The sequence below is a fragment of the Pterocles gutturalis genome, unplaced genomic scaffold, assembly GCF_000699245.1.
Source record: "Pterocles gutturalis isolate BGI_N339 unplaced genomic scaffold, ASM69924v1 scaffold14127, whole genome shotgun sequence".
NCBI lineage: Eukaryota > Metazoa > Chordata > Aves > Pterocliformes > Pteroclidae > Pterocles > Pterocles gutturalis.
In genome coordinates this window covers 36142-60232 of record NW_010115753.1, presented here as the reverse complement: position 1 = coordinate 60232, position 24091 = coordinate 36142, and the positions used below count along the sequence as shown (strand labels likewise).

The following is a 24091-nucleotide window of genomic DNA, read 5'->3' as shown; positions in this document are numbered from 1 at the left end:
TCCTAGTAAAGGACACTGACTTTTAAATTGTGGAATTTATGGTGTCAGTACTGTGGTTTGTAACAGCTTAATTATATGATGTGTTGGGATTGATCTTGTGCAACTACACCTAGTTAAAAAAATGAGGATCTGCTTTCTGTGACGTTGTGTCTTTATGTGTGTATACACGTATGCATACAGTATATCTATACACACTCACCAACTTACATATGTGTATGTGTGTTTATACCAAAAAAACAGGTATGGTTTAATCCACATAGAGAGATCCTCTTTATCAATACAATTGCAATGAATAACGTGTAGCTTTTTGTTGTTAGCTGCCTTCCAGTAGCGTTAAAAGGCACCAATTAGGTTCAGAGTTGGTATGTATAAACAGAAAACTAGAACCATCCCAGACCGAGAAATTTATAACCTACACCCAGGAAATAAACACTGATAAATAAGATTATAAAAGCAGGTTCAGAAAAGCACGAGACAATCAATAATGAAGTGTATAGCTAGACCTGTTGACCTTGAAACTTGCAGTATTTTACAAACAATGTTTTCCCAGTACTTTTGGTTAACTAGCATCAGATTGAAAAGAGCAGAACACAATTCATCTGAAATACATCTGAATAGCCCATCCTATTTGCATGCACTTTTTCTATTTTTTTTTTTTGCAACTGTACTTTTTTTTTTGCACAAAAATAAAATATATGCCCTCTTGAGAACTGAATCTATTCAAACAAACAAACTATGAATATATATTGGCTAAAATAAGGTTGTGGGGTTTTTTGTGGAAGTGCACTTATAATACGTAGCAGATTAGGGAAAAAAAATATACCAACTGCATGGTTTGTGCATGGTTAAAGCTATGGCAGAAGCTATGGAGTTAATCCTGAAGCTCTTATCTGAGTAAAGACTGCACCAGTAATGAGCTCCTCATGGTTTAAGCAGAGTTTTCCCTTGGGCTTGGTATAGTCCCTCTGGAGAAAGTCTCAGATTCCTGCAAGAGGGAGGGTTGGTAAATTAGGAAGAGTATTTTGCCCTGAGTCAGCAATGAGCTAGGGCCCCAAAACATTGCTTCTTGTTGTTATTTTAGCAAAGTATATTCAGCCTGTAATTTTAATGTGTTCCTCTGATATAAAAATGTGGATCCCAGTAGCAGATTCCACAAGAAATTGCTCACAAGCTCATGACTTTCACTGACTTTGGAGATGGCCGTTCTCTGTCTGAGCTGGTAAGACTGTAGATCATCCTCCCAGGATTAAACCTACACTCGGCTGAGTTGCAACCAGTAGACTGCCCTAAGATGCAGGTGTTGGGCAGGGATGATAAAAAACCGTCATTAAGTTTTCCTACCTCTAACATTAATGTATAGTTGTCAGCCTGGGGTTATTTAGAGGTCTTCTCTTGTGTTTCGTCAGAGCTTGACAATTATGGCAGCGGTGTGGCCCCCGTGTACTGCCACAGCTCTGCAAAATGCCTGTGGTGGGGGGGATATTCGACAGTATCAAAGTTGATGGCAACCATAGAGCAGGCATTAAAACTCTTCTGCGGGGAGTTGCTTGTAAGAGTAAGAGGTAAACTGCTTCAAGGAGACAGATGACACCACACCTCCATGTATACACACTTGTTTTCCAACAACAAAAAGCCTGACTGAATTGTTAACAAAAGCAATTTACCCAGAAAAATCCTTGGAGGACTCTGGGCTGCTTTGATCTATGTAAGTTTCAATTCTTCCATCTCCTATTTACCCATGAGGACCTTTGTTAGGATAGTTTTTCCTCCTTAGTTACCCTCAGCCAGGAGATCTGTCTCAGTATGCCAGCAAAATCCATCTCCAGAGGCTCTCCTGACTGAGGAGTGATTTCTGGCCCGGTAGATGGAGGACCGGCTCTACAGCCTCTCAGTTTCGGCCAGTGCGTCCTTTACACTTATTCTCCACACTGCTTGTGGATTTTTCCTCTAGCACTTCATAAACACTAGAAGATGTTAATCTCTCCACTCAAATAAGATACTTCACAAAGGGAGTGCTGTTTTTCCCATTTTATACAGCAGGACATACCTTGTGGATTTAATGTTAGTTGTAGGAGGTCAATGGGAGATCCAAGGACTGTGCTTAGTTCTGAGGAGCTGTAAGACAATGCCTGTAACACAACATCTGTCTTTCTCTCTTCTGATCAGCTTCTTAATCTACTGTAATCTCCCTATCAAAAATCTATTGTCATCCTTCCATCTTTTGGTATGACAAATTAGAGCTGTCATGGAGAACACCAGTGCTTCCACCTCAAAAAACTGCCTTTCTTAAGTTGGAATTCAAAGCAAAATGACACATTCAGAAGTAAAAAGAGCTGGAAAAATAACTAAAACAAAACAAAGAGACAGCTGAAGAAATTATCTTTTGAAGAGCTAAGGCAGAAAGCCTTGATTTGTCAGCAATCTACCTGTAAGATTTTTTGTCAATAGTCTCCCTTGAGGCAGAGAATGAAATTGATGAAAATCTTCAGTGGAGGCTGTCAGAGGCTGTGAATGGCATCATGCTATTTATTTTGGGTATTTAAGTTTCCCTAGGCTCGTGCCATAATTAATTGAGAGAGACAGCCTACTCAGGATGACTCCAAACACATAAATTAAACTCTGTCTCTGAGCTGCTCTCAAAGGGAATCTTTTTTTCTGCAAAAAAAGAGGAGTCTGAACTCCTAATTTTAGAAGGTCCATGCCTTCATCTGCCATGGGCTCCTCGGGGACTTCAGCTTTTCTGCATCATCCTTCCTAGCGCGATAGTGACTGCCTGCATGTAATTCAAACTCTTGCCTCATCAAGATAAATCCAAGTTTTTCATGTACAAATTCCATGTTGGGAGCGAGGACGCATTTTCTTCTGCAAGTTTACACTAGTGGGAGTCCTCAGAGAAGGGACAGCAATTACAGCTCTGCTTCTGAGTAAGCTGACTGTTTGGTCACCCCAGTTTCACATGCCATCTTGTGCACTTGCACAGTACCTACTGATCTGGAGAATGGTGCTTTTAGTTTCTCAGTGATACAGTAAAAATATAGTATTTGACATTACCATGAAATAAGATTAGATTATGTTACACCTAGATTTAACTGTGATGCTCTTGGTCTTCCAGAGCTGAGGTACCAAAGGAGCTTCTTAAACAGATAATTAAGTAAATATGTGATAATTTTTCAACACTTCTGTAGCTTTTCCGTGGAAAACATAAGTGAATATTATCATTAATTCACTTCCCAGCCAACCTAAAGCTTCTGTTTCTGACCGTCAAACTGCTATATTTTAGACAGTGCCGTTAAGTGCCTCTGTAATTTTTCTGTTCACTTCTAGCTAAAACATAGAGATTAAAAAAAAAAAAAAAGCTTCTTCTAGGTACAGGGGTCTAGACTGGTTGCTGAACAGGCAGAAGGCCGTCTCTGTTTCATACTTTGTTGGTACGGTAGTCTAACCTGTGTCCTTCCCTAGAGACACCAGTGCAGTTATTGCTGTGGTTGAACGGAAGCATGTGTATGGGGCTTCCAGGATCTGCCCTTATGTGGTCACTGGTGTTCTCATTACCGACTGAAATGCTAACTACCCTTCACTTCTTCTGTTTTCTGTGTTCAAAACAGGGCCAGGCGTTCCAGTTGTTAGTGTGCACAGTACAAGTAATCCTGCAAGTGAGTACTCCCTATGGAATAGATATATTTTATTATTGTCCTTGATTGTTTTGGGGAGCCTGGGGGCGGGGGAAGGCAGTTACAAGTAAATGAGAACTAATAGATGGGTCATTCATATAAAGTTCTATTAATTTCCTTTTAGTACCATCCACATCTGCAAATGACAAGGAAAGAAGTTAATCAAATGACTAAAACTTTCCTAGGCTTTTCAGATATGTTTATGCTAAGTGCATATCATTCATCCTCTATTTACACTTGAGTTAATGAGATAGCAAGTTGCTCTTCATCCATTTCACTTTCTATGTAAATTATGCTGCCATTACGATACACCTTCTGTATGGTTTTCAAGTGAGATGAGATGATTTATGAGATGGTTTTCAAGTCACAATCCAATTATCTTGAAGTAAGGTACAGTCCTTGGACGACTGATCATAAAATCTGACCTACATACGATGAACTTAGTCCTGCTCTTACATTTCTCAGATTAGAGCAACTCTGCTGATGTTTTCAATGATGGCAAATCCAAGAATAAAGCCTTTTTTAGGAGGGTATTCAATACCTCTAATTTTCAAGTTTTACTCATTGCTTTCTGTATATTGACACCAAATCTGTTGCTGTTTCCTGGCTGCTTGAGGTACTTTGTAATGGAATACTGTCCTTCAGCAGCAGAATTTTCCTCACTTGGGTATTTCTGTGGTGCAACTCTGCTACTTCCAATTTCACTGTGGCTCCACATAGCATGAAGGTGTGGATTAGAGGAAAGGGGACATGTTTCCATTCAAAAACACTAAACCAATCCTTACATTTCCTAATTTAATTCAATAGATTATCACCAGAATTTTTCCCAGAATCCAAAAGTCCTGAACTGTACTTGCCTGCATCCCTTTTGTCATGGGTCAGCCACTCTTGAGCCATAACAGGGGACCTAGCCTTGCATGTTGAAGTAGCACACTGATCCATGGTATCATACTATCAAGTGTTAATTTATGTCTGCACTTTGGATTATTTTTTTTTTTAATCACTGTTAGTATTTGCAAAGCTCAGTGCCGTAGCACACCAAGGGGAGGGAGTTTTACCCAACTCAGTAAGGGTTGCTACTGCTCAAAGTAAAATCATTGGCATTGATAGAGCTACTCAGTTCTGTGAAGGTAGACTTTTGCTCTTTATTACTTATATCTAAAGTACTGTTGATACAGAATTATTGTAAAAGAGATTTACGTACAGCATCTTAGAGTAAAACAAAGGAAGTCAGGATAGAGGGACGTTGTTTGTTGTAAAAACAAGAAGACAAATAATAAGAGAGATAATTTACCATTAATGTTTCAGTGAAAGATTAGATTATCCTCTTCAATTCATAAAAGAATAATTAAGGATTACTTCAATTATTCCATCCTCAGACTATGATTACACCATTTTGGTTGACTGCCCAGAACAAACATTCTCCTTAGATTATCTGTTTTGGCCCTAAGTGGTGGGTTTATTGTTTAATTAAAAAAATCTAAATTTGGAAAGCAAGGTTGTTAATTTGAGTAAAAAAAGAATAAAAAACCCCTAATTAATCATTCTTTCATATGCAAAAGGATTACTTTGAATCTGCAGCTTTAAACCAAACTGAAGTCTTGCTCTTGGTTGAAGTGCAGAAGACAGACAAGGACATGCAGTGATTCAGTAGAGCTGTGCTGGCTAAATATTGATGTGGAATACATAGTTTGAAAAGGATGCCTGCTTGAGGCTTAGGATATTGCCCAGCAGACTAGCCTTTCCTTGTAACAGCTGCCGTTAGTATTTGTCAGGGATACTAGTATTCATGTTGTTCGTCAGCAGTTTCATTGTTAGTGCTTAACGAAAGCAAAGCCTACTGAAGCCAGGAAATGGAATAGATGTATCTGTTTTGAATTAAGCTGATTGCTCAGTTCCTGAATTGCAAAGCAGTTGCTTTACAAAAAAAGTTTTGACAGAAGGAATTCATTTACACAATTTATCATTGCACGTTTGTCTTCTTTAATTTTTTTGAATCTTGCTTCATCTGTGATGTGATGATTTTCCGTACCTTTCGACTTGCTTTTTCTTCCTGTTTTCCACAGATTTTTATATTTTGGAAAATAACGCTGTGTTGAAAGAAGCTGTTTTTAAGAAAAAGAAATCCAGGACTGAAATTAAAATGCTTCATGTTGAGGATTACGGTAAATTTGGCAAAATGTTATTTTAACAAACCAAAAGCTTTCTTACAATGTTACTGTTTTTCATCTGTGTAACTACCAGCCTTTAATGTATTGCTCTTTTCTTAAAAGAACTCCCTTTACAGTTGTCACTGCCAAAAGATTTCACGGATCGAAACCAGTATGCCCTTCTATTAATAATGTAAGTACCTGTGTAGAATTACTCAAAATAATAAAAAAGTACTTCACAAAAAACATTTAACTCCATAATAACAGGAAAATGCTTTTGTACCTGGTGTAGGAAAATTACCTCCTGGATTTGAGTTGGTAAATCAAAAGGCTTGTTCTTGGAAAGATTTTTTTATAGGTGCTGTCTGTTAGAGATGCCTGGGGTTTTTTGAGCTTGTCAAACCTAGTTCTGCTTCGTTGTACTTTCATGTATGTGAGGCAGTGGCCCTCTGATGGTGTAGCTGTGAGTAGTTTGCAGTCGTTCGTGGACCCGTACTGATCCCTACCCCCAGAGAATCTCATTCAGAGCATGTGCTCCCTTTTTTTCTCTTTTTATCCCTGATAGAAATGGGTAGAGCTTCTAAGAGGGGCTCAGTTAAGATGCATAAAGCAAAACTTCTTTTAGGAACACTGTAAAGAAGGAAAAATTATTTTTGAGCATCAATGGCTGAAGGCTTAGGCATGATCCAAAGTCTGTTGTTGTTTGTAGAAAACCCCTATGGGAAGTAGGAGGTATTCCCTGGCAATTTATACTGGTCTTTTAAAAAGAAACAGCGTACGTATTTCTTTCAGAGACAGTCAGCCTTTAAGTTGCATATCTACAGAATGTATAGCAGAGGAAGAGAGCGGTCATGAGCATACCTGCAGCCTGCCTAGAAAAACTGGTGACAAGCCAGCTCAGGGCATCATTCATTGCTCTCCACCTGAGCTCAGCATGGGGCTGCCAGGGGCGTAGAGGGTTTTCCTGTACTTGCAGATCTTCTTCCAGTCCCATTTGGAAGGAACTGATGTGAATTTCACTATCACAGGTGATCCTTATTGTTGTATGTGAGGTAAAATTTACAAGCTTGAGCTCCTTAATGATCCCAAATTCCTCTACTCTGATCAGATCTTAGATAATAGGACAGGGAGGCATAAAGCTGCTCATTTCTAAGTCCAGTTTGTGATTAAAACTCAGGTTTTTCAGTTGCATTGACCTGCAGTTGTGGAGGCTCTTTGCCTTAAGTGGCTCATGAACATCTTTTTCTTTTCTTCTGGAGAAATAGGACACGTGGATTATTTTATTTCTGCAATATTTGCTAGCATGATTATATTTTAAGCATTTTAAGTGTGCCAAAGGAAAACCAACTGTGAATGGACACCAGCAGCATTACAGGCAGTTGCAAACGTTTTTACTTGGGGTTTTTTTTGAGAGTAAGGAAACACTAAGGTGTTAGCAGTGTAACGCTTTTGTCTGAAGTATCCTAGTAAATACATAATCTGCTATGTACAGTTATGGTAGAGTATGAGGTTATATACTCATGTAGAACCTAGAGAAAAAAAGGAAGGAAGGATCAGAAACCTGGAGAAGGCCAAGGCCAGAAATGACAGGAAAAGAAAATAAATAAGATGAGGAAATACTATTATGAAATGTTTTTAGATATCAAGAGTTGAAATAACTGTGAACAGTATTGAGGCAAGGTCAAAATTTAACTTCCCAAAGTTGTCAGTACCCAGCGAGCAAATAATGTGGCCAGGTCATAATGTATGGATATGTTTTATACTTGCTTTATTTTTTTATTGTGTGAACGTGGGATAAAAAGGAAGTTCATCCACCTATGAATACAGAATGTGGTACCTACATTTATAATATGGAGATTTTGTTTATTTTTAGTCAGATCCTTACCTTTGCGATATTGAATTCTCAATGTTAGCTTTAACAGGAGTTATTTGTAGAAAATCCTATACATTAATGAAAGTACGACACTAAAAATTTTAAATATATCCTGGCTCATGTAACATTGCATGTGCTGTGTCCCCTTCTTCCCTGGAAGAGAAGGAAGTTATATTTCTTCAGTAGCTTGTTACAGACTTTAAGTTTGCCAACAATCCATTTTTGAGTTAAAGATGTCCCCAAATGAGATATAAAACTGAAAATTGTCACTGAAGTTATGGGAAGTTCCCTTGTGGGATGATTATTTGAGCCTAATAAATTCTGTCTCGCTCTTGAGAAAGAGCGACTGGAAATCTGTGTGCGTGTGGAGGGTAATTTGTTGACCCACACAACTCTAAATTTACATCTTAAGGTTTAGTTCATTAACAGAAGTACTACTTTAAAAAAAAAATTTTAAAAAAAGTGTTCAGGTCCAAGAAGAACATGTAGCTTTTACAGGAAACACGGATTAGTTGTATATATGGTATCATTTCCCAGATATTGCCTTGCCAGAGTCCCAGAGTGGTACTTTTGGGACTGATTGAGAAACACCCTGTTCCTACAGCTGGAAGTGTTACAGGAGTTGTATTAGGGGCTGATAACAAGCACTGTCTCTCATATTGTTCAGCTGCACCTACTTTCTTGCTTGCATTCTCAGCCATTCTACCATCGTCATTATATTCCAGCTATTGAAATTTCGAAGAAGAATGCTTACCAGTGTCCTTGGTAAGAATGTTGTTTTAATTGTATATTCATTTTTTGGAAAGGAGATTCTGTATACTGTCTTGATCCAGGCATCGTACACTTAGATGGCTATAAAGAGAAGATATATGTCTGGGAAAGTGGCATATTAGCAGATATGGAGTGGCTTTTGCTTTCCATCTCAGTAGTGCTGCAATTTGAGGACTTAAGAGAAGGGAGGGAGGAAAAGTGAATGAGAGTTTATACCTGAAATTCACCTAATTTGTCTCTGCAGTGCAAATTAAATGTCTGTTTAAGCACATATAAGCTTCTAAGTGCATATAGGCTTTGTCCTCTAAGCTGGAGGGTAAATATGGCATAAAAGATCTAACAGGCTCTGACTGGCTGTTTGGCTTCAGTGGTTGCTTCATTGTCACCCCAAGCCCCTGGTGAAGATTGGTCTGCCCTGTGTCTTACATTTTGCCAGAATCTGGTTTGCTTCTGGGGTCTCCTCTCCGCCTGCAGAATTTTTGTGCTGGTGGCTGGTTTCACTAGCTCAGACAAAAGTGGTTTTTTGATGGCTGAGGTTCATAATTTTACTGTAAATCTTCATCAGCAGTGACTGCTTCTGTGTGGTGTTAATGTGCTCCAGAGAGATCGAGAGATCAATAGGGTTACAATTACCGTAACAGAATTTGGAAATAGAAAGAGAGGAGACAGCTTGGAATGATTTGTTTGGGTTTTTTTTTCAAATCACTGAAAGCTAGTAACCATTTCAAAGGTGCATGACTGTAGTAAGGTTCCTGTATTCATGCAAAGATGGCTGCAGATGAACACACAGCAGCTGGGTGTCTGAGTGTTAAGGCTGAATGCTGGAAGATAGCTTGGACCAGTGAATTCTGGTCCTGATGTGAAACCTGGGTGTGAACTCAGTACAGCTCCATCTACACACAATCTCAACTTGAGGACCAGGCCCTGAATATCCTGTAATTTTATGTCCATCTGTATGTCTGCATGGTCTAACAGATAGGTCTCATGTAGAAACCAGGTGTGTCGGCTAGCACAATTTTTTTTTTCCAGAGTTGTGATGCATAGGCCATAAAATGCTAAATAGATTATAACACTCTCCTTTCTTCCATTTGCTCTCCTAAACCACTAATACATTTCACACTCAGTTTCTTTCTGATATAATACATAGAGTGCAGCTATAGATTAGAGAGGTGTACAGTAATTGCCTGAAAGAGTGATTATCATCTCTTTTCTATATAATTAAGATCAAAGTTTAAATTTCAGATCCTTGATTTTCTCATTATGGTTCACCTCACTCATTAAAAAAGTTGGAAGATACACTCCTAGGTAACACACAGGAAATGATTAAATAAAGACTCTGGCATTTAATCTGGGTAATAAAATGAGAGGTGATAATCATTCTTTATTTTTTCTTGAACATAATTAACCTCATTCCTTCAAAATCTGTAGATAATGTATCTTAAATGTCAGCATTTATTATTTAACACCATTTAGAATTGTCCAGTATGTAAGTGGAGATTGTAAAACTGAATCAGTGGAAAGATTGTTCTGATCTTTGAGGAGAAAAAAACCTCAACAGGCATTCTCCAAAGTAACAGTGAATTGTCTCCAAGAGGTTTCTGTTTGTTTATTTACTTGCTTTCTTATATTTTGGTAATAAACTGGAATCACTTCACCTGTTATTGAAATGATGAAAGATTTAGGCCTTGCACAGGCAATCAAACTTGTTTATGCCTCCAGTTAATGCACTCTCAGGACTGATAGCACGATAAGACAGTAGAGTTGGAAGTGAAGATTTTTTACAGCTTCAGGAATAACTCATTAAAAGTCTAGCAGAAATCTAGAGAGGCATGAAGCAAGTATTGGGAAATACTAAAGATCTGAGGTACAGTAATGCTTTGCGTATTAATAGCTGTCTTGTGTGCTTTTCATCTGGTGTAAAGGATATTACTTGTGTTAACTGGCAGCTGTTACCAGTGAAGGAACAATGCTTGGCTACATGGCCACAAAGGAGTGGTCCTTTGCAGTGTGCTTGCATCCCTGAAGGCCTTTTGGTTTGGCCAGTTCTTCTTCTGTAAAATAGCCACAAAGTTTAAATTTTTGGAGCTCCCTAAGTCACACGAATGATTCGGTAATTGTTTTGCAAGCCTTCTGTCCAATGCCTGTGTTCATCCTGCCTCTGCTGAGCATGGCGGCATTTCACTGCTCTGTTGTGTCTCTGTTACATCAGAGTATTTGATGGGGAGTCTTTTTCACTCTTGTAGATTTTATTCCCCATTCTTTGAAGTTTGTAATATTTTTCAAGGCCCAGAGGGAAAATTCATTTAGCTTAGGCTAAAAGAGGGACAGACTGGAGGGTTACTCCAGCTATTTCATTTGCAGTAGCAGTCCTGATGCTATGGGCAGTGATGGACCTACTCACTCCTTTGCTCTTCAGTCTTGTCCCCGAAAAGGGCTTGGGAAATAGTTGGGCTAAAATCTGTCCTCTTTCAGCCTCACCTACCCGCACTTCCCCCACAGCAGTATACATCTTGCTGTGTGAATAAAGCGCTCGTTTAATTTTCCTTAGAAAAAGACAAAAGGAGATTCAAAACTTCATCTCCTTTTCTGATGACACAGGACAATGTCGCATCTCTTGTTCTCAAAATTGTATTTTCAAAGTCTTCAGCCTCAAGGGTTTCAGAAAGATATTTTAAGAATAGCAACTTTGTGTTTTGTACTGTGCTGTCTACTTCACTTCTGTCTGTCAGATGATTCTGCCCTAGTAATGGAACCACTTCTGGTGATGTGGTTTGATTTGTTAGGCCATATCCGCAGGGAGGACTTGTAAACACACTGTCAGTTCTTAGTTGCAATCCGCACTGGGGATTTTCTGTCCTCAATGTTTGAGTCTATTCGGGTTCCTTGATTTTTGACCAGTAATGATGAGTGTGCTTGAAAGCTGATGCTTGTGAAAGAGATGCTCATGAAACCTGAAAATGAAGTGGATTTTTTTGTATTGCACCAGTTTTGCAAAATGGTCTTCTTTCCCCACTCAGTTTCACCCTAAGCAAAATATGACTTTTATCTGTGATATTTCTTTGCATGTATTTTGTCCTCGGAATTGTAATCTTTCTCACATATTTGCTATCAAGATACCTTTTTCATATGCTGCTTCAAATCCACTGTTTTGCAGAAATAGAAGGAGATGTACTGGCAATTAAGCAGCGATTATAGCACTTATTTGCCATGTATTTTTTAAAAATTGTTTCCCCCCCCTGCTTGGTCAGCCCTATAACTTCTGAAATTCCTATTTAAAATCTGGCCACTTAGTTTTCAAATGGTGCAAAACCTGGAATAAATGTTTCTGCAGTCATGATAGCATAGCAGCAGAGGCGTATTGCTCAGAGTACAGCAGCAGCAGCCTCTCTGGTAACACCGTATTATTCCCTGTAGGCTGTGACTCAAGTCATGAACAGAGACTTTAGTTTAAGCTTTTGATTATAGAATCTGAAAGAACAGATTCTTCTCTTTTCAGCATTATATGAACTTACGATGAGCTGCCCCTTTTCCCAGACAGTCTCAGATATATGTGACTGCCGTGCAAGAAGCATACAAATTACCCACTAAGGTCAATGATACTGGTACATTATTGATGGCTTCTGTCTATTTAAATGGTACCTCAGTGGTGAGCTTCGGCAGTGTGCCTGAGTCGTCAGCAGTTGCGCTGCCACAATGGACTCATAATCTGGGTTTAGTTGCTGTCGAAGACACACACTAGGCAGCTCTGAACCTTGAAAGTCAGGAGCAAAAATAAAAAAGTTGAAGTGCAAGTGCTGTCGCTAGCAGGAGAAAAAAATGAATCAGGAAGAATTAGGCATATTCTTCATTTGAATGATTCTGCTCCTGTTGTTTGTCTCTGGAGATGATGCTCCTTAAGGAACCCTTGAGGGATGTTGAGGAGCCTGTACCCTCGCATAGCTCTGTTGGTGCTGGCTTTGGTTTTGCTGTAGTGTTTTGGCTGGTCCATGGTTCCCTTATGCCATCCATAGTCAGGTGGGAAGAAGACTTCTGCATTTGCATTACACCCAAGCATAAATGGCATGGACTTTCTTCCAGGCTTACGAGTGCGGTCAAGAAATAATTCTGTGAAGAGGGTATCACTGAAGAGGAGTTAATTATAATTAGGCTGTAAGCAGTGATGAGCATAAAACAAAAACTAACCTTTGAGATAGCTGTAATCCAAGGACAAAGTTCCCAAATCAGGCTGTGCCTCTATTATTGCACTGTAGTAACAAACTTGCTTTGTTACAGAGCCCTCAGGGTGATGTGCAAACTTGCATAAAGGATTAATACCTTGCAGAAACCCCATTAAAAAGGTTATAAGTGGGGTCTAAATGGTGGACAGAATAAATGCTGTCTCTCTGTGGAGGACAGAAGCACACCTCAGATAATCAGGATCATTTTATAGTAGCAGGTGAAGAGTAGAGAGACCTTTTGATGTTAATGGGAGTTTTGACATGTACCTCAATGGAAATGGCTTTAAATGGCTGTCACAGACTACTTATATGGACATTCTTGAAATAAATTAGCCACTGGAAAATTGCTTCCAAAAGCAATACGTCAGACAGCCTATCATGCAGGAGTAGAAGATGTATAGTGTTTAAAGCCTGAGCCTAAAAGTAGCCCAGCTATGCCCTCCAGAGAAGGAGCTTGGAAAAACACCAGTCAGTTCTCACCCATTGAGAATCTTGCTGAGGTTCTTTCTGTTGTTCCTTTCTTAATAGAATAACTTATCTGAGGGTGTCACATTTTGTTTAAAACCCTTTTTAGTTTTAAGCACTTTCTGATATAGAGAAAGACTTATGAATGTAATGGTTCTTCCCCTGTTCTCAAGTGTCTAGGTATATAACATATATGTGTATATATATATATACACATACACACATATACATATATATCCTAGATATATAACGTGTATAAACCAAATGCGAACACTGTATTTGTTTTGTTCTTACAATAGGTGGGAGAGAAGCAGCCTGACTCATGATGTTTTCACTTGTGTGGGGTGCATTAAACTTGTAAAGGTACATAGCCATACAAGGATGTTTCTGACATCTTATTGTGGAAAGTTGGAAGAACTTAAAAATTATAGCTGGTCTGAGGCTGCTACTATTGGAATTAGTGGTAAAAGCTCTATAAAAATGTCTATGTCAATGTAGAGTGCTTCTGAAAACCTTGCTCTGTACAATACTAAATTGAAAGAATTGTTTTGCTCCTGCTCTTACTGTAAATAATAATGATAATATACTTCTGAAAGGTGGGTGTTCTGCAAAGCTCACTTAACAATCAGTATTTCCAAATTCATTGCTGTGCATTGTTAGCAGTTAGCGTAATCACAACTGAATTGGTTAAGCAAACAAAAAAAATGCCCCTCCTTGCTTTTATAATGCCAAGTATAAACTTCATGCACAAGATAATTGTGAATCGAGCAAAACATTGTGACTGAGTCTATAACCAAGTAATGCTGATTTCAGTGCATGATATAGTGACTATGTAGGGAGGTCTTACTGAACTTGAGAACACATGTATTCATCATATGCTTGCTAATTAATAGATCCTTGAAGATGGTCTATGTTATCCATAGACAGAACCAGATAGAGAATCGACACGTTATTGTACATATAAGACAGTAGTTATTGTAGGAGATTTTTATCTCTCTTTCCTCCCCCCTAGGCTTATATGTCTCTTTGGCAAGATGATAGTTTCTATCTTCATCTCTCTTTCACCTTAGACAGGATTTTCCCACATTTTTTAGTCAAATTTCCCTACAGCCAGCACAGACACTTTTACACGGTAATTTGCATTCAACTGGCAGACGCAGCCTGCACAGAAGTATTTTGCATTTTGTGCAACTTCATGGTAGCCTGCCCTCTTACTCTGTGTTTATCTTGGGGGAAAAATAATGACAAGCTTCCCTTCTAAAACCTGACATTTTATTTTCTTTGGAAGGAAAATAGTATATTTGACTTCAATGTAAAATGCTTATTGTTCCTCTAGAAACTGCGTTCTCCCATTCTGTTCCACCTTTTCTGCTCTAAACCAGCTCTTTTTTAGTCATAAAATAAACTTATTACTCCTGCCTGCATCCATTTCTTGCTATGAATTTGGATGTAGAAAATATAATTTTCTCCAATGTATACTTTAGTTTTCTTTGTACCCTATTTCAAATCCACTCAAGGATGCAATAATGCAATTATTTTTGTTTTCTAAGATGACATCATTCTTAATAGTGTTATATATCCCACAAAATCATAATCAGAGTACTGAATGAATTTTCCTTTTTGTCTGTTTAGTGTGACTTAATAAATTCTTCACAGAACTGAACCAGCCATTAGTGATTATGTTACTTTTTTTTCACTTTATTAACCTATAAGCAGTGCTACGTGCTTTAGTTTTCTGTTTCTTTCTGTAAAGTATATTCAAGTATTGGCAACACTGCAACGTAGTGGTTATAAAGTTAAAGAAATTATTTTGCTTACTACTGCTGTGGGAATACCAGCGCTAGCGAATGTGACGGTATCGATGGAAGTGACAATAATGCAACAAGATCGGAAAACCGACTGAACTCTGCCATTTAGGTTAAATAAAATACCAGAGAACGGCAACGTGCATCACATTGTCAATAGTCTTCGTTTGTGTCTGGTGTGTTGGTATTTGCAGTGATGAAGCTCCAGGCAGCCAGTTGGTTACAGATAAGTTTCACATTGACTGGGACTCAGTGCTTCTCAACTCTGATAATGTCATCATAGCTCGGTTTGATGGCAGAGGGAGTGGATTTCAAGGCCTTAAGATTCTCCAGGAGATCCACCGAAGCTTAGGATCAGTGGAAGTGAAGGACCAAATAGCAGCCGTAGAGTACGTATGTGCAATTTTTTTTTTCTCTTTTACCCTGCCCAGAATGTTTTCTTTGCATAGTGAATATCACTAATGTTTGTTTTTATTGCAGTTGCAGATTTTGAAACAATAATTTTTAACTACAAACAGCAAATTAAAGGTCAAAGAGGTGTTTGCTTTTTGTGCTGGTGCTTCTCTTTGATAAAGCTGTCCTTCCGTGTGCAATCTAAATATGCCATCTGAGCTAATTTGTATTTGTCTATACTCCTTAGGAAAATTTCTTGAAGCGCGTATGTTAATGCATTTCTGTTACAATATTTTAGGCCAATGCGGTAGGATGCTGCTCCCATTTCTACCACAGAGTTCTGGAGTAATTGGACAAAGCAAATGGAGTTATAATGATGTAAATGAGAGCAAAATTTGGGCAAATGCCTGTTATTTCTCATTTGCATCGTCATTCTTAGCCTGATAGAAAACCACCAGCTGCAGAAAGAGTAATGTCCCTCTGTGGAGTAATCACACATGGCTTTGACAACACTCTACTAAGGGTGCATGTCAAAATGGCTAATATCAAGGTCTGGATGGACTTTTTCTAGGAATTCTCAAGGAAAAACAGATTTTAAGTCAGATTTTGTTTTCTTCTTTTAAAAGGGGTTGATGTTTCAACTATTGCATGAGTAGGCGACTGTCTCTGACATGCCATACCTGGGCCATAGGGCTCCTGGTGTTCATGTTAGTCAGGAATGGGCTGCATTGAGCAGAACAATTCATCTTACATGCATCCAGGTGACCCTTGCACAAGGGCCATCAGAAGCAGGCCATACGCTGTGCTGTGAGATATGAGCTCTCTGCATGGGAAAAAGGGAGTGTGCCCTTGGTTGGGAGAAGGTGCAGCAACTGGTTTTGTCTCCTCAAAAGCAGATGGATTGTGCCCTGAAGTTATTCTGTCTTTTCTGTATAAAATTCACCATTGCTGATTAATGGCCTTAATTATTTGGATAGTTATCTTGACAAAAGAAGTTGCATTCATCTTACCTTCCTTTAGCTGTCAAAAAACTAGGCACATGGTCAGAGCTAGTCATTGAAGCTCTGGTCTGTGGGAAGTCCTGAAGTTTCTGGAGGGTGATTCTCCCCAGACGGAGAGAGGTTTCTAACATTGGTGGGAAGAATGGCTGTTTGATGGTGTCTCTCTTCTCTAAATGAAGAGCAGATGTAAATCGTCAATTTAGACAAGATGCTCAAATTCAGCTATCTAAAGTTAGGTGCGATGAGTCCAACACCAACTGTTTGCCATACAGTGAAGGAATTAGAAAGCAAATCACATTTCCCAGTGCAATAATACTTTTATTGGCGTAATTTGTCCTTATACCTGATCTGCATGTATGACAGTTCTTTACTGTACAAATAATTTTCTTTACATACTAGATTTGACAAGGTTCAACAAATTTCACCATTTTACTTTACCAAAGTAAAAAAACACCTTTTTTTTTTCCTTTCAGATCCCTATTGAAGCAGCCCTTCATTGATCCTAAGAGACTGAGTATATTTGGCAAGGTAATGTGTAAAAATAGCAGGATGTATCATCATGATTCTTTAAGAAACTATTATCAGTTCATAAACAAATATATATTTTCCTAAGACAATTTAGGATATTAAAAGAGGGGAAAAAACCTCCCATAATTTACTCTGTGTTCTGTATATTATTTTTTTTTCAGAATGTGTTTTTGGGGTCAGTCGGATCAGTTTTATGGTACTGCAGTATTTGCATTTCAGAATTTGCAGGACAAAGTATTTGTTAAAAAACATATGCATTTTTTTAGAAATTGTTAATATGGTCTTAGGTTTTGTGGAAGCTTATTTCTTACAGTTGTACATTTGGCCTGCAGTTAAACTGACGTTGTCCTAATAGAACTTTTCTATCTGAATGTCTTACTGACCCTTGCAGTTAGCTGGGTAACAACCCTATGGTGCTGTCAACAGCTTCCTTTCTGCACCATCTAGTAATCTTGCCTTTGCTATTTTATCATCTGGCTTCACTGTGTGGCGTGTTGTTGCCTCTAGCGTGAGAGAACAAGGTAAAGGCTTAACCTTTGGTAACAAACTCAATAGCATTTTACTGAAGTCTATTGAAAAACAGCAATTAGAAACACCACATAATTGCTGCTTCTGTGAACTAGCATGTGCAACCTTTTTTTTTTGTTGTTAAAAGTGTTTTCTAAAAAATGAAGATGTTTTGTGCCTTTGATCTCAAAGCACAACAAAAACTGTGTACCCAGGCAAACCCCCCAGTCATGAGTTACAAGAGCAGCGTGCGTTCAACTATGAAACCCCTTGGTTGCCATCCCCACTCTGCTACTGACTTGCTGCGCAGCCTCGGGCAAAGCATTTAACCTGCGTGTCTCTCTCTGAATGCAAGATGAGAATATTGATATTTACTGTATGATAGCATTTGGAGGAGTAGTTTGTGAAGTGTAGTGAAAATCAAGTACTGTTATTAGCATTCCACATGAAAGTGGCTTTCCTCCAAGATTTGAGCTCATGCCACGCTCCTTCAGCTAAAGAAACTATAATTACAAGAATATCGGTAACATGAAAAGCTGTATTTGTTTCACATGGTAGCACCCAGAGATTTTTCAGCCAAGGATGTATAAGTAAGGCTGATTCCATCCATCAGATGACCATGGCACACATTTCTGTTTAGGTTTTAGTGCCTGTTACCAGTGTATATGAAAGTACACATGCACATAACCATCTATACTCCTCCGTATACTTCTCTAGTCTTCCCACAAATGATGAAAGATGTTATTTCTGAAATGAAATCACTAAGCACCCCAAATTGCTCACTGGTTTCTGACTTCAGAAATTCTCTTCATTCCTACTTGAAAATTTCCACTTCTGTAGGGAGATCCAGCAGTATCTTGTTTCCTATCAGTGACGTGATGAGACAGTTACTGTAGAGCATATTATGTGAACATGGTTCTGTATATCTGCCAAAGGCAACCCCCCTAAATTTTTTTCTTTCACAAAATATTATTGATTCCTGCATTTAGTTTCTGAAAGAAAGATTGAGGAATGAAAATGTGAGAAAGCAAAGAGCAAAAACTGAGAAATTTTATAAGCTTCAATGCTGCTTTGAATTCAGAGAAATTTACCCTTTCCAATTTAACCTCTCAGGGTTGTTTTCTACTGTCAAACAAAAATCCATAAAATTTAAAAGTTAGGTTTACAATTATGAAATAAAAATCTATTTAACAGCTTCCTAGGGTTAATTGCATTTTCCTCCACTCTACTTATTTTAGAGTCTATTAAAAATCTTCTTTAAAACTCATTTCCTTTTTACTACGTACAACAGTGTGATGGGGAAAATATATTTTTTTCTTTCTATAAATTAAATTGGGCTTACTAATGGAAATAGAATATGCACTTTGCTTGAAAATAAGATGACTTTGGAATTGCTTAATGCCAACCTCGTAAAGCTGGACTCATGCACACTCTTAGGAGCTCTTTAACAGGTTTTAGAACTACACAGAAATAAAATTAATATCTCAATCGGTAATGTAAACTAGGCACAAGAGTAAGAAGACTGTCCAGAAGGGTACAGTGTGGAACACCCCTACTTCTGACTGCCAGGCAATCTGCCAGTGCCATCCTGCTTGTCTCTGTGAGGGGTGCGAGCCCAAGTGACGCATGATCCAAGGGCCTTTCTGAACTGTTAGACAGCAAATCCTGTTTCCATGTAGTTTTCTTTTTTTTTCATGGAAGTAGAAAGAGAGATTGAAAACAAGTTGCGGCTTCACAGCCAACCAACTTCTTGAAAACACAGCAATTAGGTTGTAACCACAGAAATCCAACTATGCAGGAGGCACCATATATCCTTGCATCAGGACATATGAACTATTTTCTGCTTTATCATTGTGAAGTTCTTCTAAAAATGTGACCTCACTGTGTAATGTTTTTGTCCTGGAAAGCCTGGCTGGAAGCAAGGGCACAAGCACGAAGGAAAGAAATTCCCAGGAGAACTAAACCAACCTCTTAATGAATACATGGCATAAATAATAAATAACCTGGCAATAGCTATCCTAGGTGTAAAACTGTGCTGTGGAGCTACTGGGAAGGACACAAACAGAATATTAAACAAAAGCAAAAGTAGAGAACCCAGAGGCAGAGGAAAGTTGCTCTTCTCTCAAACTCTTTCATACAAGTTACCGGTGCCCACTCAGAAATTCTGTCTTAGGTGAAATCTACTCCTGCACATGGATAATTCTGGGCAGCTCTGGGCCTCCTGGGCTGGAATTTCTATGGGAAATTCTAAGAAGTCCATGAGAAAACTCTGTGAGCATTTGATGCACAGTATTCCTTTTCTGGGTTGGCTGGTGTTTTATATTTTTCTTTTCCCTGTCATGGGATAGTTTCTCCTTCCTGAATTGTGTTGTGCCAAACACAAAACAACAACAACAACAAAAATACCTGCAAAAATCAATTTTCCAGCACTGATGACGGGAAAGCAGAGATGGCAAATAGAGAAATTTGAAGAGCCCATAATATATGAGAAGATCATTAATCCCAGACTCCACAATTCAGAATTCCATTTTTTGTGGGTCTAGAATGATTGTAGGTGTACAGATACGGATTGCCAGCGTTGTAGCAAAAAAATCTGTGGTCTGAAGTTAAAGCTTTTATGTTTTCATGCAAAGCCAAGCTTTCATAACTCTCTTTCATGTCATAACCCTTCCTGGGGAGGTGTATTATAGATTTTACAGAGAAGGTGATGAAGAGATGTGCTGTAAGGACAGATAGACGACGTGGTGAGGCAAGGAGAGAGCTCCCCTCCTTCTGCCCCATCTCTCCCAGCTTCTTCATGCCCTCTGTGCTCCCTGCTCTGTAAGAAAGCAGCCTTGTGGGTGCTCTCGTGGCCAGAATGTGCATCCAGAGATTGGTATAATATTGAGCAACGTGTCTGTGAACACTTTTATTTCTGCAGAACACTGCAGGCTCTGTACCTCTCTGTGGGGTGTTTGACAATGCTGTAGCAGAAACCTCTTTAGTAGCAATAGGATTCAACCTGGGAAGGTTCAGGCATCAGGAGGAGGACACACTGCAAGCAGTTCACAGGCTTCCCCCACTCTTCTTCTCTCTGTCCTGTTACCAGAATGCTCAGTGTATCCTGGTAGTGAGCAAATATCAACATTAAATATATTAAAAACTGAGTACAAATCTTTCTGTCTAGGCTGTGTTCCCAAAAGCCTTACGTTTATTGTTTGGGTTTTGGTTTGTTTTTTGTTTTTTTGTTTTTTTCTGTAATGTTTAAATCTTTTACTTACTGTAGGCTACTCTGCCATGATGGCATTATGGAGCTTAAACCAAAATATACTCGTTACTAGTAATTGCATAGTTTAAAGATCATGACCAGGTCAAACGAGTTCTTATTGACTCTTAACTGTGGGTTTACATTTCCTTTAGAAGCAATTCTTGCAGATATAAATGCATACTATAAAATAATAGCATTGGATTAGCACAATGGCCTTTAATTTTGTTGTTGCTAAAAAGAAATGAACCAACAAAAATGTCAATATAATTTCTGTTGTTAGGGATACGGTGGCTACATTACATCAATGATCCTGAAATCCAGTGAACGGCTCTTCAAATGTGGAGCTGTGGTGGCACCAATTACAGATATGAAGTTGTATGGTGAGTATTCCCTGCCCTTCACCTCTGTGATAGTCTATTCAAAATGTCTTTTATTCATGGAGCTACGGTTCATTTTAACTAAGGGCAGATGATGTACCAATATCAACTAGGTTTCCTCTCACTGTCTCATTCTCCCCTTTAAATGAAAGGGCAGCTACCACTGGGACAGTTTACCAAAACATGCAAACATTTTAAAAGTTATTTTAAATGGTATGTTCTGGTTTCAAATGAACATCTCTGTGTTGACTTAATGGCTTAAATAGCTTTTCCTGCCTCTAGATCAGAGCTGATGAGTTTTAAAATAGAAGCAATTTTGATGAATTCACAAGTTTTTGTTTTTACTTTCCCAGCATCAGCTTTTTCAGAAAGATACCTTGGTACTCCCTCAAAAGACGAAAACACCTATCAGGTAAGTTACCATAAACAAGTAACTTAATATGACAGTTTTACTCTTAAAAACGCAATTCAGTTACACTTTGTGTGTTTGTTTGCTAGGCATCCAGCGTATTACACAATCTTCATGGTTTAAAAGAAGCGAATTTGCTAATAGTTCATGGGACAGCTGATAGTAAGTATTTATAGATGCAATTACATTTGGAGTCCTTAATAGGCAGGCATTCAAAGAGAGATTAGGCACACATCTAGCAAGTGCATTTTTAGTTTCATTGTCTCTCTAATAAGATTTTTTATTTTATTTCAATTGTCACTTCCAACTCTAAACTGATGCTGCTTTTCTTTGCTGAATATCTGTACCTTTTAGGTGCTGTATGTTCTAATTTGTTTAAACCTTGTGGACCACTGTCTTGATAGTGAAAGGTATTATATGAATTATTAATAGAACAACATACATTTTTAATGGTATTTTAAATTCACAGAGATTCTGCAATTGAAGAAGGAATTATTAGTCCAGTTGGTGAAGTACATCACCAAACAGGAAGTTAAACTTTCCAGCTAATTAGTTACAAGGTTGTGCCAAAGCATGTGAACCTGCACCTGTAGGGAAGCTTTTAATAGCACTAATACTTTGAGCAGTAGCTTAAGGCAGTGAATGAGTAAAACAGAGTAAGTTCTAGCACTTTAAATGGAATCATAAGATGTGTCAATCAAGAGGTAATTTGTAGTTACAGATTTCAGTTTAACTGCAGTATATTTTCCTGAACTTTCTTAACTGATGTAGGTCTAAAGAATGAGCTTTGATGCAGGCACAAATTACACCACTGCAACAAGCTCCTCTGTACAGACTCACATGTACTTCTTTCCCTGGCATTTTCCCAGTGAATGTAGGATACTACAAGGTTTCTTACTCCTCAGACTGCAGGCATAAGTACCTCGCCTGACGAGGGCTGAGGTGAGAGTGCCCACATGCACAGTTTGCACAGTGAAGATGGGACCCGCCAGTCTGTCACTCTGGTGTGACTTGTCAAACCTGTGCTATGGATCCCAAGCGCAGTCAGAGGGGTGCAAACATCATCCCATGTTTCTTCCCAGAGCAGGGAGGAGAGCGACAGAGGAGATGAACTGGGTGACTGGGCAGGCACAAGGGTCTCAGGCTTTGCTGATTGTAAAAGGCAGCAGCAATTCCACCCCTCTGAACTCAGAGCTAGAGGGAATTGGGGCTCTGATAGATGTCTGAGCAATACAGGGTGTTCAAGACTAGGACTCTGATTGCCCTTGCCTGATGTCACATCCAGTGACACCACCCAGCCCACTTGCAGCCTAAGCTCTGCGGGGTTAGGACATGGTAATAAAGTGGCCTGTTTCTACAACACAAGGATCAAGATACTGATGTGTTGCAGAAAGTCCATTACCTAAAGAAGGGTGGGCTGTAATAACCCTGTGGAAGCAGTAGAAAATTCAATGTGCTTTCCTTTAACGCAATTACAAGCTGTCATGATGATCCAACAGAATGGTTTTACACACCTCTAAACTATCACAGTGTGTATAAATCAAGGGTAGAGAGAGAAGTCTTCATGGAGTGCCTGGCTTCCCTTGGGGCTTCCAGCTCCTTCAGCAAAACCTGCATGGCTGTTACTGGTGGGGCTGTGCACTTCTGACCAGACAGACAGCCTCAGATCCAGTGATTACAGAGGCTGGAAATACTTTCAGTCAAAGCTCTTTAACAGAGAAGTATTTCATATTAGTGTTGCTATTTCTAATAATACCAAATGTTGTTGTCTTGCAGCTAAAGTTCACTTCCAACATTCAGCAGAACTAATTAAACATCTAATAAAAGCTGGAGTTAATTACACTATGCAGGTATGTGCAGCTGTGACATTTCCTATAAAGACAGTTCAACTTTTAACCTCATATTGCTATTTCTTCCCTGAGAAGGACCCTCCCTAGCACAACACCCTGATGTTCCCTGAATTTCCAGTCAGACTCTGTTCAATCCCATTTTCCTTACTGTTAGTATGGACATCAAGAACCATATTGTCTTTTCATTCTTCTGGGCTCTTTCTCCTCGCTCTCATCTGTCTTTTTTTCCACCTGTTTATCCTACAACGCTATTCAAAGTGCTTTGGAGTCCAGAGGCACTCTTTATAATATGGAGATATCACTACTTTAGTCCCTTTTTACTTAAAACAGTACTGGGTCACATTAAACTATTTTCCCCTTATTTTCAATGTTTGATTTGATTAAAAGGCAGCTAAGAGGTGATGGCATCGTTCCCTCTCTCCATAGCCATACGGAGGGGAGGGTGCTGCAAGGGACAGGCTGGGGAGAGCGGGACAGGGCACGCTGCTGAACGTACCAACTTGCCCGTGACCCACCGTGGACCACATGAATGTTGCTGGCCAAGGGTTCTAGTTGCATTAAGCCTTCTTCAGTATCTTAGAAGATGTGGTTTGGGGTCACTCGGCCAAATATGTCTGATGTTACACATTGCAAACCTCGACTTTACTGAACCAGAGGTAAACCTGTAGTTTCCACTGCAGCATGTGAGCTCACGTCAGGGAGGAGGTGGTACCAGGGACGTTAGCTTCACTTATCAGTGCAAAAGGACTTTATGCATGAAATCTGAGTGGGGTAGGATCTGTTCCTGCTCTCCCTGTGATTTCAGATGAGGTGGTGTAAAGGCCTAT

General features: G+C 39.0%; 1 protein-coding gene across 1 annotated transcript in view; it reads left to right on the top strand.

Moving 5' to 3' along the window:
• The window catches only part of DPP10 (dipeptidyl-peptidase 10 (non-functional)), a gene marked incomplete at its 5' end in the record, with an annotated part of 149016 nt that overhangs the window by 123117 nt on the left and 1808 nt on the right, over positions 1–24091 (top strand). Inside the window, 9 exon segments of the mRNA XM_010075299.1 lie at positions 3606–3653; positions 5738–5836; positions 5945–6014; positions 15147–15341; positions 16820–16874; positions 20909–21008; positions 21359–21417; positions 21504–21576; positions 23191–23264. Coding sequence (XP_010073601.1) covers positions 3606–3653; positions 5738–5836; positions 5945–6014; positions 15147–15341; positions 16820–16874; positions 20909–21008; positions 21359–21417; positions 21504–21576; positions 23191–23264 — 773 coding nt within the window.